The sequence below is a fragment of the Lycorma delicatula genome, chromosome 2, assembly GCF_047948215.1.
Source record: "Lycorma delicatula isolate Av1 chromosome 2, ASM4794821v1, whole genome shotgun sequence".
NCBI classification, from domain to species: Eukaryota; Metazoa; Arthropoda; class Insecta; order Hemiptera; family Fulgoridae; genus Lycorma; species Lycorma delicatula.
The window spans coordinates 166682469-166701623 of record NC_134456.1 but is presented as its reverse complement, the minus strand read 5'-3'; the positions used below and the strand labels follow the sequence as shown (position 1 = coordinate 166701623).

General features: G+C 31.2%; 1 protein-coding gene across 1 annotated transcript in view; it reads left to right on the top strand.

Annotated features, from left to right (window-relative positions):
* kz (putative ATP-dependent RNA helicase kurz) overlaps window positions 1-19155 on the top strand; it is an 87027-nt gene that overhangs the window by 24993 nt on the left and 42879 nt on the right. The window contains exons 5-8 of the mRNA XM_075356653.1: window positions 6306-6495; window positions 8011-8226; window positions 12454-12589; window positions 12915-13122. Of these exons, the coding sequence (XP_075212768.1) occupies window positions 6306-6495; window positions 8011-8226; window positions 12454-12589; window positions 12915-13122 (750 nt within the window). The remainder of the gene's footprint in view (window positions 1-6305; window positions 6496-8010; window positions 8227-12453; window positions 12590-12914; window positions 13123-19155) is intronic.

The following is a 19155-nucleotide window of genomic DNA, read 5'->3' as shown; positions in this document are numbered from 1 at the left end:
CAATCACTGAATCACTATCAGAGGGTTAATAAGGATTACTATTTGGAAGTTGTATGCCATTTGTGTGGCAATCTGAAGAAAACACTCGGATTGTGGTAAAACAATCCATGGCAATTACATCATGATAATGCACCTGCTCACATTTCATGGCTTATTAGAGAATTTTTGGTTAAAAACAGCAACATTATGATGCCACAGCCTTTGAAGTCACCAGTTACGGGCCCCTGTGACTTCTTTCTATTCCTTAAGCTGAAAAAAAAACCATGAAAGACAAGATTGGAAAAAGTGCTGGCACAAATTTATTTTATCTGAAAAGGATACTTTGAAGGTGACAAAATCATTATTGATGAATAAATATAGATTCTTTGAGAAAAACTAAAATTCTATTTTATTCTTTTAAGTATAAATTTTTAATAAATATTTTAAAAGTAGTATTTTTTGTCGCTACATAGCTTTTTGATTTTTACGAGGTTTGATCAAAAAATGATATTTTTTTATCAAACCTTGTATTTATATATATGACTGTATAAATATAACTATATGTAACATATTTTTATAAATATTAAACCACACATAGGATAATTTATATTTATATTTTATATAACTTGTTTAGTTGTACCCATGTAAAATCAGGTTATGCAGTTTCACACTATTACTGTACTACTATTAACAAAAAGTCTTATTTCCTCCCACTACTCAATTATAATGAGTACCAAAGACCTGTACTGTTTCTACATTTACAAAAAGGGTGAGTTCATCATGATTCATGTATCAGTGTTGATTCACAATCCGGCCATATCTATACACAACGGTAGTCACCATATAATTAGTCATGTAATCAAACTTTTATATAATGTTATGTCTTCTCAGTTTCGTTAAAACCCTAGATATTTTCATGTGATCGCTCTTTTGTTTTCATGTTAATTTTTGTGTATCTGTTGTTTACTCTGTTATTTAAACTTAATATAATGCAATTTTTTTAAGTTTATTGGAATGTGAGTGTAGTGGCTAGATTTGTGTTTATACAACTTGAGTTATACCATTACTTTTACACTATGTCTGACACTGATTCAGCTGATAATAGTGCACGATTATTGACATCCTCCCTAAATAAAAGGCTGTGAAAAAAGCTTTTAAGTTGTTTGGAAAAGTAAATCATTAAGTGCTTATAAAAGCAAATTTCAGAGTGGTCCATTGGTGTTGATTTCAGATGTTATTAATAAAACTGTTAACATAAGTGGAAGTTGTGCTGCTTCAGTGTGCAAAGTGATTTGCAAGTATTAATCTACTAATATAGTATAGTTGATTTCGATAAAAATGCAATTGATAAACAAGTACAAAAATTTTATTTTCGAAACGAACTTCGTACAATAGGCAAAGTGTTATGAAATGTAAAAGACGATAATGATCTACTAGATTTCTGAAGAACAACTTTATAAATTTTTAAGTATGAATTTTAAATATGAAAAATGGGGTCGGGACAGTGCTTTAATTGACAGGGATGATGTTATATGGCAAAAACATTACCACACTGAAATAAAGAAAATGAGGCATAAAGGCTGTAGAATATATTATATGCATGAAACTTGGGTCAACGAAGGCCACACAAAAAGTTTCATTTGGAAAGATAAAACTGTGAATTCATCAAAAGAAGCTTTTCTGTATGGCTTATCAACCGGTAATAAGGCTCCATTGGTAGGCGTCTCATAATTACACACATTGGCAGTGATAGCAGGTTTGTCATGGTGGCCTCTGGATTTTTGCATCTAAATCTACAGGAGACTATCATAACGAGATGAACAGCACATCTTTTGAGAAATGGTTTAGTGATGTGTTACCTCTTCTGGAAGATAATTTGGTTATTGTCATAGACAATGCCCTCTGTCATTCTTGTAAAAAGGAAAAAATTCCAGCTGTGTCTTGGAAAAAAAATGATATCAAAATGTGGCTTAGTTCAAAAGGAGTGTTTTTTTTTAAGAAAATGAACTTAAGATCCAATTATTGCTAAGCGTTTTGTGTAATAAAAGTAATTTTAATGTGTATTAATTTGATGAGTTAGTAAGATAGATCCTTTGGTAAAACCATGCTTTGATTACCTCCCTTTCGTTATGAACTCAATCCAGTTGAGTTAATTTGGAAAGTTATATAGTGTCAGAAAATACTACTTTTAAAATATAGATGTTCAAAATTTATGCTCAAAAGCCATCAACAAAACGGGTCAGCAGGAATGGAAAAACTGTATAATGTGCAATGGAACTATTGTTCCAAATTATTGGGAATTGGATAATATAATAGAGAAAAAGATTGAGCCTCTCATTGTAACTGTTAATGCTGACAGCACTATAGATTTCTCGCAATTAGATGGCGAAAACAGAATTGAATTTATTATTTGTTTGTTTATTATCATAGAAATGTATTATAAGATATTAGTGAACTTCTACTGTTTGTGGACAATTGAACAATTTCATAACTTCTAAAAAACTCAAATAAATATCTTAATTTATTTTAATTTAAAAAGTATGTTTTATATATTTATTTAAACAGATGGGATAAATCCCATGATACAAAATAAATGATCAACATTACACTGTCACATACAGTTATTTCATTCATATTTTAATAAACATCTAGATTTAAATTTAATTTGATACAAATTAAAATTATAGAAATCAAACCAGTTAGTATTATTTTACAATTTAATGACAGTCGTTGAACAATTGTGATCAAATGTCTTTATTAATATCTACATAAAAATAATAGTTATTGTTTCTAAGTTTTTGACCAGGAACAATTCTGAACAGTCAATATGATTATTAATAATTTTATCGGCAAAAATTAAATCACATCTTAAAAGTGATGATTATACTGACAGTATACCTAATGCAGATGCAATTCCTTTATAATCGTGGTCCGAATATTGCATTGTGTGACCAGTTTTATAAGAAACATATCTAAAGAAAAGGTGATTCACGTTTTCTAGTTTTTTTAAAAGTTCAAGAGTATTAGGTCTCCAGATGCTCAAGCAGTATAAAAAATGTCTATAAATAAATGCAAAATATGAAGATCTAAACATGGTGATCCTCCTAAAATTCTGTGATATTCCTAAATTTCTTATAAAATACAATTTTTTATGGCTTTAGAAAAAATATAATCAATATGATTTTTAAATGAAAGTTTATAGTCAAATAAATCCTAAGGTCCTTAATTTCAGTAATCTGATTGAGGTATATATCACAGATTCTATAATCATTAACTTCATTACTAGTTATCTGTTTTCAAAATGTTATAGATAAACATTTATTAACATTGCATGTCAACCCATTAAGATGATACCAATTTACCATAGAGTCTAAATCCCTTTACAAAAGAATCTTAATAGCCAGTGCCAGTTTAGCATCATCAGCAAAAAGCAAAAGTAAAGCAAACGCAATAACTAATTGTAAGTCATTGATATCAACTGAGAACAAAGGTAGTGCAAGGTGGGTGGGTAACTTGCTCCACACCAGAAATTATATGAATAGGATTAGATATACAACTGTCAACCTTAACAAATTGAACATGGTTCCCCAGAAAAGATGAAATCCATTTAAGTAAGGGATCAGAAATTCCAAATGCATCAAGCCTTCTTAAGAGCACATCGATGTTCACTCTATCAAAGACAATAGTTTAAGTCAGAGGATTTACAGCATCTACTGAAAAGGTGATCATTAATGTATTCATTAAAGACAGCCAGATTCGAAAGTGTTGATCGGCCAGAAAGCAGTACAGAGATTTGAAGAAACTGGTACTGTAAAGAATCATCCTCACACTGATAGATCAAGAACTGTCACAACTGATTGCAAAGTCATTAGATGCAGTGCACATCTTTGTTGAAGACCCTCGTTCATTGATTAGGAAAGCTGTTGTCCAATATGACATCAGTTATTTTTCAGTTCAAAAAATTCTTAAAACAAATAAATTTTACCCTTATAAGCCATCAAGTGCAATAACTTTTGGAAGATGATTTTGATCACAGAGTTAAGTATTGTGGTATTATAATGTTAAAATTAGACATAGATGCAAATTTTTCTAATGCAATAATAATTACTGATGAGGCGAATTTTATGTAAAATGGTCATATGAATAAGCAAAACTGTCGATATTAGAGCAATAATAATCCCAGATGGATGTTAGAAGGTCATACACAGAGCACCCTCAGAAAGTGAACGTTTTGGCGGGAATCGTTGGTCATTGTATTGTAGAAACTGAAACTGAAACGTAATGTTTACAAAACAAAACCTATAGACATTGACGAATTGAAAAGAAGAATAATTGATGAATCTGCTTGTGTACCACCAGACATGATACGAGTACAAGTTATAATTGGATATTATTTGAGGTTAGCACACTGCCAACAAGCTGTAGAGGAGAAACATCTTGAACATTTATTGTAGAACCGTATGCTTTCAAAATTTCATTGGTAATTTATGATCAAAAACATTTATTTAACATTTTCAAACAATACTGTAATATTTAAAGTAAATATCAGTTGATATAGCCATTTAATTTATTGTTATGTTGTTAATTATTAATAATTGTTTATTATTATTATTAATATTATAGCACTGTTTAAAGTTGTGAATTATTAATTACATTATTATTGTATGCATTATGAATGTAAAATTTGACCTTTCATCTGAAGGTCCCCGGTTCGAATCCGTCAGGTATGGCATTTTTCATACACCACATTTTCCATATCCCATGCACAAGCTTCAAGCTTATGTGACAATATCATCAAGCAAAATAAAATTGTTCCTGCAGGACGTTTTATTGTAAACATGATTTTTCCATCATTGCAACCTTGAATGCTTATAAATCAATAATGAAGCGATTAACAGAAAAACGGGTTTCACCATTGTTTTTCTTAAAAAAATTTAAATCAAAATCTTAGGTCAACCTTCCAGTTTAAAAAAGTTAAGTTTGATTCAATGTTGCAGAAAAAATTAAATACCCATCATAATTCAGATTTTTTTTTTAACTGTAGAATTCCATTTCTTTTTACCTCCAAGTACCTCTTCAGCTATGCAGTATAAAGTTGTTTCCATACCTAAATTATCACCCAGAATATATATAAAATGTAATATAAAAGACACTGTATGCATATATATATGCATATATATATATATATATATATATATATATAGACACTGCAACAGTTTTAAAACCACAAGCCACTTATGCAGCAGAAACACTTTTCCACCTGAATGAATAATCAAAGACAGACAGACTCTAGAAAATCAAAAGAAGAATTGGAACAACCTGCATCAGTAAAAAGTATCAGGAAGATGGGCAGTGTTGGATTGTGCCTAACAAAGTCACGTACAAAGAATTATATTCCATCACTGATACCATGCATAAGAGGAGACTAGGATTCTTTAGACACATGATGAGGATGCAAGGTTCAAGATTTCTGAAACAGTTAGTACAGTTCAATTTAAACTCGAAAAACACCAACGCAGATGGGTCAGAGAAATAAGAGAGGATCTGAAGGAATTGGATCTAGAGAAATTGGCCTTACACCAGAAGAACTATAAATAAGATAAAATTTAACAAGAAAATCAAGAAAAATACACTTGCTTCACACTCACAAGAAAAACTCACAACATGAACATTTTCAACATAAGAAAGAGCATAAAGATCAGAACATATCAAAAAGTACTGGGAGGTCTACTTTTGTGGTCCAAGTATTGCAAGGCCCACAGTCCCATTGAAGAAACTTGGATAATGGACTGACTTTAGTGATCCTTTACAGTCATAAAAGATAAATAAATGTAAAATTTTTTAAACCAGTTCTTCCTGTATAAGATCTTTAGGTTGGAGATTTCTGTTTACAGTATTTATTAAGGATTTGAATTTATAATCAAAATTATTTTATAACTCCCAAATTCATGCAAACATTTTAGATTACTGTTGTTGTTTTAGTTATTTTAAACAAAAATGAAATGAATCAGTGTATCAGTTACTACATTTTTATGTTTATTAAATTATTTATTCAGGAATCAGGTTATTTTTAGTAAAATAATTAATTGCTTAAACTTCCGATATTGATTAAATTCAAAAAGCAGTAGGGGAATATCAAATTATAACTTGCAAGACATTGGAGATAGATTGATAATCCAATGAATAGCTGATGTGTTCAATAATTACTCTTTATTTTTTTTTTTTGAAAAATTAAAATAACTTGCTAGTTTCATATAAAATAATTAATCCCTACCATGTTAATAGAGAATTGCTTAATATATCCAATATGATTTTGTGTTAAATAGAGATGGTTGTATGATTGGGGTAACTGAACCTAGAAGAGTTGCTGCTATATCAATGTCACAAAGAGTTGGTGAGGAATTAAATTTATCTAGCGATAAAGTATCTTACTTGATTAGATTTGAAGGGAACGTAACACCTGATACACAGATAAAATTTATGACTGATGGAGTACTTCTTAAAGAAATCCAAACTGTAAGTGATAATGTTTTTATCTTTTAAATATGAAACATGAGTATAAATGACCCTGTTAAGAAGTAGCTATCTTTGGAGATTTAAATAAATGTGTTTATATATTTATTTGTTAATCTATAAACAAATTTGTTTGCTTATATATGCTTCTTCAAATTATGTGTTAAGTAGTTCTGTTGATTTTGTAGACATTGAGTAATTTTTTTAGCCATGTCACTACTTTATAATGAAAAGTTTTATATCGTCAGATTTCTGTGCTGCTGTAAACTCCTGTTGACATTAAGGCATTTTGGAGAACAGTAATTACTTTGTTGCAAAACGCTTTAGTAACATCAATCGGTATATGATTATAGGTATTGAGATTTCAGTCTTGAGTTGTCAAAGTAGGCTCTTTTTTATATTTCTTTGCCAATTGTAATGTTTTGAACTAGTGTTGAGCTGTCCCTTGGTTCTACTAAATTTGTATTTTCTGTGTTAACCTTTTGATCGGTCTTCCTCTAATTTTACTTAGGTTTATCTAAATAAAACCTAAATAGTTTAAAAAATGTTAAGATTTTTAATAATAATTGTCTAGAATAATTAATTAACGTATGCAATTTTTGCTAAGAATAATAATCACTTATTAAAAAGTACCAATATTCATCTCTACCAAACTACACAGCATTACTGTTTTCTTTAACATAATATAATACTTAAGCTTATGAGAAAGCCCTTATTATTTTTATGTAGCTACTTTTTTAATAAATTACTGAACCATTTAAAAAACCAATTTATTTAAAATACAATTAAAAGAATTTCTTTTATACAAACAATATTACTTTGTCAATAAATCTTGAAATAATATTATTTGAAAGTTATAAAAAAACCTGATTTCTGCTTCCTATTCAACAAGTACATAAATATATGTTAAAACAATTTTTAATAACATCTTTTGAAATATTTTGTCGTTATTTTTTATATTTAATATCTTCGATCATTTACCTTAACATTATTTCATGTTTATTTTTAAATAATTAATTAACTAATTAAATAATTAATAATGTTAGTATTTTAATTTTTTTATTTCTTTGATGCTGCTTACATCAAGGTTTTACCACAGCTGTCTGATCCAAACAGGATCAGACAACATCCAAGCAGGATGTTACTCTATGGAGTAACATATCTGCTTATTCTTGATATGATCTATATAATGTATTATTATGCACTGATCAGAATAAAAGATTTATTTTATTTTTTTAGATAAATTTATTTTAATTCCTTCATGGTATACTGTGTAGTGGTAAAGACCAAGGAATTTTAAATATAGATCTGACCAATTGGATGCTTAGATTCTTGGTTTTCTTATTAATTTTCATTATAGCCAAGCTCTTTTAGAGGAATAGACATTTTAAAATTATTTATTTCTTCAATAAATAAAAATTATCGTTTCATTTCTGTTTTACCTTATAAGTATTTTTTTCCATTTTATATGTTTATTTTAGCCCTTATTTACTAATATTTATCCTACTTTATTTGCAGGATTTCTTATTGACAAAATATTCTGTGATAATATTAGATGAGGCACATGAAAGAAGTGTTTATACAGACATACTTATTGGGTTTTTATCTCGTATTGTTCCTTTACGCAATAAAAGAAATAATCCATTAAAACTAATAATTATGTCAGCTACACTTCGTATATCTGATTTTACTGAAAATAAAAGGTTGTTCAAAATTACACCACCTGTTATCAAGGTTAGTTGTCCTTTTTTTTTATTTAATTTTTGTAAAATTAGTTTTTATTACCTAACTGCATGTTGTCTTATTAAGGCTGTTTTTTTATATCTATTTACTTACTCTGTCAGCTTCTAAATTATGATAAAAAAAAGTCTGTATGTGTATTTTATGATGTAAAAAAAAAGACTGGCCCCATATATAGTTACACCATTAAATTTTTTCTCAGTTCTTATGCCTTTAGGCTGTTTATTAGTTTGGACCTTCATGTAGCTTCAGATAACAAGTAAAAATCATTTGAAACAAAATATAAGAACAGCTGCCTGCCCATCACACATCATTTGGAAGATCTTGCATCTGCAATGACTTGATTAATATAATGGAGTACTACTGTTATAATTACAGTTTTGAATATTTCTGATTTTATATTTTTCATGTTGCAGCATTTAAATAAACTGTGACTTGTCACAAAATATTTGCCATTGCACTCCATTATAATTTCAAAAGGCTGTAGTTATGTAATACAGCTTTAGGCCAGATGACACTATTTTGGTAAGGTGAAATTCTGGTAATTATTCTAGATAAGAAACATTCCTGGAATTTCAGTTTAATAAAAATTATTAAAAATATCAGGTTTCTCAATAACGGCAAATACCTGCAAGTTGAAATAGGTTATTTCTTGCGTGTATGAGGCTGTAAGAATCTTTTGAAGCTGTAAACTTCTAATAGCTATTATATCTCTTTGGGTCCATGCATTCAGGTTCATGTTGGATACAACAGATTTGAAAGTATTTAAGCTGGAGTAACCGGAAGTAACCTTTTTTCATGTGATTCAGAGTAAAAAATCAGGTAGAAATTGAAATATGCAATATCTATTCCAGAAATTATTTTTAATTTTGCCACTGGAAGAATGGTATGCTATTCCAAGCAAAAATTAGTGCTCTCTTAAGGTGTATTAGTGTAGTGAAATGAATTGCAGAGTCAAAATGCAAGATATACACTTAAGGTAAAAACCCATGCTGATAGATAGCCGTGAAGTTCAATGTTCAGCTCAGCTTCAGTCAAATGATTCAGCTTCAAGCTGGTATAGGAATGCTGTCAGGCATTGCTGACTTTCAGTCAACAAAAGAGTAGGGTTTACATTAGATTGTAATGATAAATGTAGGATAGTGTCTGTTGACCTAGGGATTAGAGAGTAATGAAAAAATTCACTGGCCACTATTAGGCTGGGTTTTTTACTTTTTTTTTATGCCTGGTCACTGTGTGTTAAGATGATCACAGTTAGAATTCTGTTTTTAATTGAACTAGAGTTTTGTGTAAATGGCTGACCACAGTATGGAAAAGATACTAGTTAAAAATATTATATTTAATTAATAAAATTATAAAAAGTATAACTTTCATGATAACTAACTGTTAGAACATTTTTATCTCTTTGGCAGAGTGGAAGCATCTCGTCTTTCATCCAGAGGTTCATGATTTCAGTCCCCGTCTGGGATGGCATTTTTCATATGCTGCAAATTTCCATTTTCACTTTACCACTTATAAGCTTCCTTGTAAGCTACTGTGGATTCATAAAATAAATATAATTTTATTTATATAGTGTCTTCTGTTGCCATGGCAACCATAATTATTTTCACAGCTTGTACCAGGTGTGTAAAATATGAAACCAGAATTTGTCCATAGATGGCCCTAGCTATCAAAGTACTTACCATCAAACCGCTTCATTAGTGCCATTTTCTTTCTTTGACAGCTGACAAAGATTTTCAACTCACAACAATACAATTTTCATACAACAGCATAGTTTTAATTAGCACTGAACATGTAGAGTTTTGTACCTACAAACTACGATTTGCAGACAGCATTGATTTTCTGTTACCATTTAAAGAAAACAGCTGCAGAACCAGATTGAATGATTGTCGAAGCTTACGGTGAGTATGTTCTTGGTAAATCACAGTACTTTGAGTGATTTAAAAAATTCAAAGTGGCAATTTTGATGTGAGAAACGAAGAACGTGGAAGACCACTGTAAAAGTTTGAAGACAGTGAATTGCAAGTATTGTTAGGTGAGGATGATGTTCAAATGGCAACAACTCGCAAATCAATTAAATGTAACATGTGGAGCTGTCTCCATACGTTTCAAAGCCATGGGAAATATTCAGAAGATGGGAAAATAGGTTCCACATGAACTGAATGAAAGAAAGTAAGAAAACTGAAAAACCACTTGGGAAATGCTGCCCGCCAGGTACAAAAAAAAGTCATATCTCCATTTAATTTTGACAGTTGATGAAAAGTGGATATATTTTGAGAATCCTAAATGTAAAAGATAATGGATAACTCCAGGCGAACCGTTGACATTGATTTCAAGGCTAAATCGTTATGGGAAGAAGACAATGCTCTGTGTTTGGTGGGATAAGAAGGGTGTGATCTATTATGAACTGCTAAAATCTGGCAAAACTATTGATACTGAATGCTATCAACAACAAATGATCAATTTGAATCAAGCATTGCGTGAAAAACAACCGGAATATCAAAAAGGCAACACAAAGTGATTTTGCTTTATGATAATGGACCATCACACACAGTAAAACTGGTGAAGGAATCAATTGAGGCATTCAGTTGGGAATGCCTCAATTGCAACTTGAAATTGAGTTGAGCCGCATGCAACTTATGCATGTGGCTTACTCACCAGACTTGGCTCTGTCTGACTATTATTTATTTGCATTGATGGGACACGCACTTGCTGAGCAGCGCTTCACTTCTTATGAAAATGTACGAAAATGGCTCGCTGACTGGTTTGCCTCAAAAGAGCAACAGTTTTTTTGGCGAGGTATTCATTAATTGTCAGAGAGATGGGAAAAATTTATAGCTAGCGATGGACAATATTTCAAATAAAATATTTTTTGTAATTTTCATACAATAAACATTTATTTTCTATACAAAAATTCAGATTTCATATTTACACACTTTGTATACAGAATGAAAACACATCAAAAAAAATCTCTTGAGGGTCCAATTCAGTTGAGAAAGGAATATTTGACTCACTGGATTGAATATGTTCCGACTTGGTCCAGATGATTTCCTTTGTCAGGTTTGCAATCAGCTATCAAATATTGTAAAATATATGTCCTCCTAGAAAGTAACACTCTGAAGTAAAAATTTTTCACATCTTTCTCATATGTGACACTCTGTGGGATTGTGATCCTCCAAAAGACAGGCACTGGCCCTATCCTAGTGGAATAATTTTATCTTATCGTTAAAATTTCTGAGGTTGAACATTATGTAGCTGATCACTTGATCTTAATATATATTAGGTGTTTATAAAAAACATTTTAAGAATTCTGGGGTCTTCCATATTGAAATAAAGAAAAAAACTTTATCAACATAATACAGAAATGTTTAGCTTACTGCTGGCTGTTTGCCATTTTGTATTTTTAGCATAAAAATTTATTTCTCAGAAATGGTTAATCTTATTGAGCTGATATACTGCTAGGGTAAATTATAATAATTTAATAATATTGAAAATGTAACAGTAAAATATTATTGAAATTATTGACAATATAATAATAAATAATATTGAAAAATTTTTTGCATTTCACATCTTTCGTTTAATGAATAGACACTGGTTATTAAACAAACAATTTTTTTATTTTTCTTTTTCAATTAAAATTTATTTAACAACAGTAAATTATATCACATAATAAAACCTTAACAAAAAGACTGTAGCTGTTCAAAATGGCGGCCCTTATTCAAAATGCATGCATCCAGGTGTTTTTCATTGACTTTTGGTGTCTTTCAAAGATGTTAGGTGTCTGATGAATCCTCTCACCTCATTTATAATTCTTGTACGTAGTTCACCTATGGTATCCGCAGGGTCTCATATACAAGTGACTTTAAATGGTCACATAAGAAAAAGAAAAGAATATCTTGCAGGCCATGTTATTGGGCCTGAACCACATCCAACATGAACCACATTTTGTTGTGTCTTTAGTCTTTATGATTAATCATTCCTGAGAAATAAATTTTTATGCCAAAAACACAAATTGTCAGCCAGTAAATTAAGCATTTCTGGGTGTATGTTGATATAAAGTTTTTTCTTTATTTTGATGGTGGAGGACCATCCCAAGAATTTTTGAAACAGGTTTTATAAACACCTTTATACTGTTATGATGATGCCATGGGTTCTTATTTACATATTTTTGTTTGAACTCGTTCTAAAGAATAATCTTTGGTCTAATTAATTTTATTACAGGTAGAATCTCGACAGTATCCAGTTTCAATCCACTTCAACAAAAGAACTAATCCAGACTATGTACGAGAAGCATACAGGAAGGCTTGTAAAATACACACTCAATTACCAGAAGGTGGAATACTTGTCTTTGTCACAGGTATAGTTGATTTTAAAGAGGTTTGATTATTTACATTTAAATAGTAGTCAATGATTTAAAAAAAAAAAAATTTTACCCGATTCCTATTTAGCATTATTTATTTACTGCTAATAAATAATGCAAGAAAAAAATCAGTTATAAAAAAAGACTGATAAAATATTATCAGTTACTTACTGATTTAATAAATTTGCATTGTCTTTTCTTCTCCTATCGCATTGGTTTCTTCTACTATCACAATTCATAAAGTAGTGTTACCACAATTGTCACAAGTTTGATTTTTTATGTATGAAAATTTCATAGTTTCATATTTATATTTATTTTTTAGGACAGCAAGAAGTGAATATTTTAATAAAAAAGTTACGAAATGCATTTCCATTACATAAAAAACACCATAAAGAAAGTGAGAGTGACAATAATGAAGAAAATAAAGAGAATGATGAGCTGGATTTGCAGCTTGGAGACACACTACATAAAAAGAAAAGGATTAAGAAAAGACAAGTTCCAGTTAGTCTTCCAGAAATTGATCTTAACAAGTAAGTGCTTCATCTTAATCCTTGTCACACAAATTTGTATACAGAGTGTATCTCAAAGTTTTACCAACACTTTCACAACCTATTCTACTCGTGAAAATAATGGAAAATGTTCATACGTCCTAAAATGCGTCATTACCAATACAGCTAGTGAAAGATTTCACTTGGATTTCAGCTATCCTGGTGAAATGAGATAATATTGAAATTTCATATGAGGTCATATTGGGCGTTAATTAAGGGGCAGAATTAGTGATTTCTGATAGCTTTTGATCAGAAAAATTGAATAAAATAGCTACCAGAATCGTATGCAGTAGTTTTTGAGAAATCTGGGGTGAAAACCAAGAAATTTGGTTAAATAAAACCCTGTTTTTTATGTTTGACGTACAGTAACGTTGTTAAGTCACATAAACACATAAAACTTTTAAACAAAACTAGTAGAGAATTTAATTCTGAACAAAATGGTGTTTATAAGTTGAATAAAACAAAGAAAAGTTAGAAAAATTCTAATTTTATTTATAAACCAGTTTATAATATTGAAAAATGAGTCTACCATTTTCAACAAATCTCTTAGCATGCTTCTATACTGCACATGTGCATTTGTTGCTCTTTTTAACTGTTCAGTGCTGTCCTTCAGTTGCTCAGCCAAATCCATAATTTGGACAATTAATACCTTACGAAAATTTATTTTTGTTTAGTATACAATATTTTTCATCCATCCCCAGATGCAAAAATCTAAAAGTGTTAATTAGGTGATGTTGGTGGCCAGGAATGTGGACCTCCATGACCGATCCATTTCCCAGGGAAATGATGAGTAGAAACAGCACATGAGAAGTGGGGAGGCACACCATTGTGCTGAAAGAATACTCTTTGCCTCAGTGCTAGAGGAACATTTTCAAGCAGTTGCAGCAGTTCTTGAAAAAAGTGCAAGTAGATCTCAGTATTTAAGTGATCAGGTAATATGAATGGCCCAAACAGTTGATTGTGAAGAAGGCTGAACCAAATATTGACTCCAAATTGGTATTGAAAATTGCCTTCTGCTATTTAATGAGTATGTTGGGTAAAGTTAACAAAAAACACACAGCTAGTATTTGCCAAAAGAAATTGGACTTTATTAGTGTAACAAATGAACTTATGTTATAATTATAATCTTAAAACATAACAGGAAATTGTGAAATTAGCATGACTTAATACTACTTAATATATCAGCTGAATTAACAAATGAATAATGCTGTTAAATACAAAAATACATGAATAAACCTTTATAAATACACAGTGTATCAGAGTCGAAAAATAAGAGAGTTGTTTACAATAATTTCAGTATAGAAGGCGTTAAATCACAATATAAACACATTAAAATAAATAATAATATAAATAGAATTTATTCTAATAGTAAGTTTTCTTGAAAGTATTAAGTTACAAAGAAGCACAAAAACATGACTTCATATCCGGAGTAATTCTCTTTAGATTAATTTAAGAGAATATGAATTCAGTGCATGAATAGGTAAGAATTAATCTCAGCGATTAACAAGTTAAATTAGATTAAATGAGAGAGTTGACTGCAATAAACCTTTCAAGTAAAGGTAATTTGCTCTGAGTAACTGACGTTTGAACCCGAACTTTTGATGAACAACACGAAATATAATAATTGTTATCAATAATAATATATGAAATATATCGCACATAAGTTTTATAATTCTGAAGTAGTGTTTAAATTAAAAGTAGATTTGATAAGAACGATAGTTTGCATTATTTAATAACCCATAAAATGGGCTACACATGAATAAGGATAACATAAACGTTTAATATGAATAATAATGAATAATTTACACTTGCCTGTATCACACACAAATATTAGCCAGTGATGAACTCGTAAAAGCAAGTACAGATGAATACCAATGTAATCCTGGGCGTAGTCCGCACGGGTGTATCAGGAATACAGAGGTATGATGTGGTTTGGTGGTAGAATGATGCGTAGAATCTCAGATGTGTAGTGACGAGTTTTGAGATTCTGCTTGAATGAGAATGTTACCACAAAGTTTGCAGGAGAGTATGGCCATAGGCGACTGTACTGGTGAGATGTTGGATCTACTCTGCCGAAAATGGCGAAAGAAAAAGGGGGAAACCAGATCCAGGTAGTGGACAGGAGAGAGTGTGTGTAAAAGACAAGAGATGTGTGCATGTATTAGTAAGGGGACGAAAGAATAACAGGTGTATGAAAAGGGTAGTCAGAAATAACTCGATAGAAGAATGGACGCGGTCGCTAAGGATGACGGAGGGAGGGTCGAACACAAGAACAAATAATAAAAACAGGTGGTTTTGACAGACACAAAAATTCGAAACAAAGCGAAGTTTAACATCCCAGTAATAAGACAACGGGACCCACCCTAGCTTGGAATTCGTAGAAAATAACGGAAAACTTTACGCTAGGATGGCGTAAACAGAGTATTTACTTCTGCCCATGTATGCTCATTGCGCAAGTTGTTGAAGCAATCTCGAGTGAAATTTGCCTCATCGGTAAACAAAACATACTGTAGAGTTGTCACAGAGGACCAAAGCGAACTGGACCATCTCCTGGGTGTAGATGTTGAACTGGCTGTTTATGATAAGGATAAACTTGTTTTTGTGTAAGTGTCCTCCAGACCATTGAATGCGAAACTTTAATTCGCTTAAAATGATGTCGTGTCCTGATGCCTGGACTGCCCTGAACTACATTGATAATTTTGTTAATAACAGCATCGTGTTGGACAGATTGTTTGTTGCTGGTATGATTACTAGGTAGTGAACCTGTTTTCTGAAGATTGGAAAAGTCATAATAATTATTTAGGGATCTGGAATCCTGTGATTCGGAAAATGTATTTCATATTCTACTGCAGCAGCTGTAATATTACCATTACTCACATCAAAAATGAATACCATATCATTATATTGCTGTGTTTAGCATTACTTAGCAAACTGATCATGTTCAAACTAAAATTCACAGAAAACCTTAGCTAACTACAGCGCAGTTCACAGTACCCGATGTACTTAATTTACCTTACAGAATAATCTAAACACTAACAAATAAAGTTTTGTGCATTGTTAATCAGCTGTTGGTATTTTATTGCCAACTTTTAAATAATAATTTTTGAAAAAATTCATTGCATTTCTTTTATTAATGAAAAAATGATTGATTATCTAAGTAATCTTTATTTTATTTGTTTTCATATTACAATTTTTGTGTAAGTTCAGGTTTTTTAAATTTTTAACAGCAAATTTTGTTTTTACAAATTTTTCATACCACCTTGTTTACATTAAATAAGTTCTTTTTTGACAAATGTTGTACTTTTTCTAAATAAAATTCAAATTTTTCTAACTTTGTTTTATTCAACTGATCTTGTACCATTTTGTTCAGAATTAAAAATTCTCTAAAAGTTTTGTTTTATAGTTTTATCCATTTAACAAAGTTATTGTAAGTCAAACATAAAAACAGGGTTTTCTTACCTTATTTATTCGTCTCCCAGATTTCTCAAAACTTATTGCAAATATGGATGGTTCTGGGACCTATTTTATTTGATTTTTCATATAAAAAACCATAAGAAATCACAAATTCTGTTCCTTAAATTAACATTCTAAAAATTTCATTATGACCTCATTTCAGTGGGGTAACTGAAATTCGGGCGAAATCTTTCACTGGCTGTAATTTGCAAACTAAGCATTTTAAGAAATATGTTTATATGAACTTTTTCCATTATTTTCATGACTAGAATAGGATATGAAAGTTCTGAAAGATCTTCATGATACAGTCTGTATATATAATTTAACTGAAATGATATGTATCAACTAATACTTTTAATGATATAACTGCTGAACAAACTTCCTCTTATGCAGTCCTGATTTCATATGTTGGTTTTCATTATACAATAAAACCTTCTTTTTATTTGGGTTTTCTCTGTTACACTGTAGTTTTAAAAATCAGTGTATGAACTTCTTTAAAAAATTGTATAAAATATTTTAATAGTAAATGCCATGTGTAACAGTATGACTAAATTTATTTTGCTGTTTGATTACATTTCATACTAATGGATGCTTCCACCTTAGGACTAGACCTGTTTTAATATGAACAAAGTCCCAAGGGAGAATCAGGGGGGTTTATACCCTTGCACTTCTTCTGCCTCTTCATATGGATAATCTTCAACAACATCGCAGACACTGTGTGCCACATCTATTTGATCTGGATCAAAGTCTCAATGATATTATTATGCTAATGAATGTTGCTTACTGATGTATTAATACTTGTTGATTTGGTTGAGTAATTACATTTTGTTTTAGCACTTTATTTATTTCAGTGAAGTTGTAAATTTTTTTCAGTTGTTTTAATTTAAGTTTTTGAGATTTGATTCTTTTTAAGTTTGTATTGTTTTTGAGTATGCTTTTTAATTTTAAAACTTTCATTAATTAAAATGAGTGTTTGTATTTGTATATTGTTTACTACAAAATACAAATTGAAAGTGTTATATTGTACATTTATTAATGGTATTTATTTTGCATAACCTGCCACTCACAATACAATCTCTCTTCTTTAATTGGTATATAGCAGAAGACCACCATAGGTTATTAAATGCCGCAAAAATGTCCAGGAAAATTCCTAGGATATATTCCTGCTGACTGCAGGTTACTACACTCATCACACAAAGTATGGTGTCCACAGTATCCTTTCCAGAATGAAACCCGTACTGATTATCCATTAGTAAACTGCGCGAGGTCAACCTCTCATTTATATGAAGGTACATCTTTTCAAAGACCATATCAATAACCAGCAGTAATGTAAAGGGCCTATATAATGAACTAACAGTGGATCCTTGTCGCCACCTTTAAACAATAATTTCACAGTCCCCTTCTTCCAACACACAGGGAAGTATCCTTCAAACAGGAATTTATTAAAAACCTGTGTGATAATTTTCACACTTACCCCAACTCAGCGAACAAGAAGCTCTGCCATTATTGCATCAAAGCCTGGGACTTCTCCCTACCTAAACTGCAGATAGCTTGATGCACCTTGGCCTAATCACTAAGGAAATTGCACCCCTACAAAACTGAGCAACCTCATGCCTCACCTGCTGATGGTATGCGGTCTCACCTACTTCAGTATCAGTATTTAATTCAAGCAGTAAATTGTCAAGTAGTCAGTGCAAAATTTCAGACATGTAAAACTGAAGTTACATTGAGCCGGGCTGAGAGAGCGGACAGAAGAACGTCCTTTCATCATTTGTGTCCCAAGGCTCTTTACACAACTCCCCAGGGATCCTTGTTTCCCTATTCATGCACAAAGGAATGCCAGGAATCCCTCTTCGCTGTCTGAACTTTGTGAAAATATCAAAATTTAAAATCTCTACATTTGCCAACAAGGACCGCTCGCGCTGAGATGCTCTCTGTGAACAACAGACAGCCTGTTTCATAACAGTCAATTCCCTGCTTCACCATGGAGTGAGCCTCTCTCAACTGGAACTACAAGGAATGAACTCTCAGTGACATCAATGAAAACCACTGACAAAACTTCTGCCAGGTTTTTCAAATCCAGGACATTCAGACTCCAAACCAAAACATGAAATCTGGCTGAAAGAAAATCAACAAGTTTTTTCCAGTCTGCAAGCCTGTGCAGGGAACGACCCTGAACTGGAACGTTACATCACTAACGGTCACTCACACGTCCAGCAATCACATACACAAGTAATAGATGATTGCTGGAACTACCATCAACCACCACCTTCCAGTTACAAATATTGGCAGGAATAAACCTACCAATGGTAGCTGACACCACCTACCATATCTGCGTAGGTGGGCAACTCACCAGGTAGATTATATACCTGTAGAACATCTTGAGCTAAAAAGCCCTCATTTAATTCACTGCCATAATCTATGAAGCCGCTATTGCCACAAAAGTATTTAGCATTCACATTCGCACTGATAAGAATTGTACTGGTACCAGAGAATCTTAGGATTTTATCCCAGACCTCAAGATGACGATCAGCAGGATCTCTATATTGAAAATACGAACTT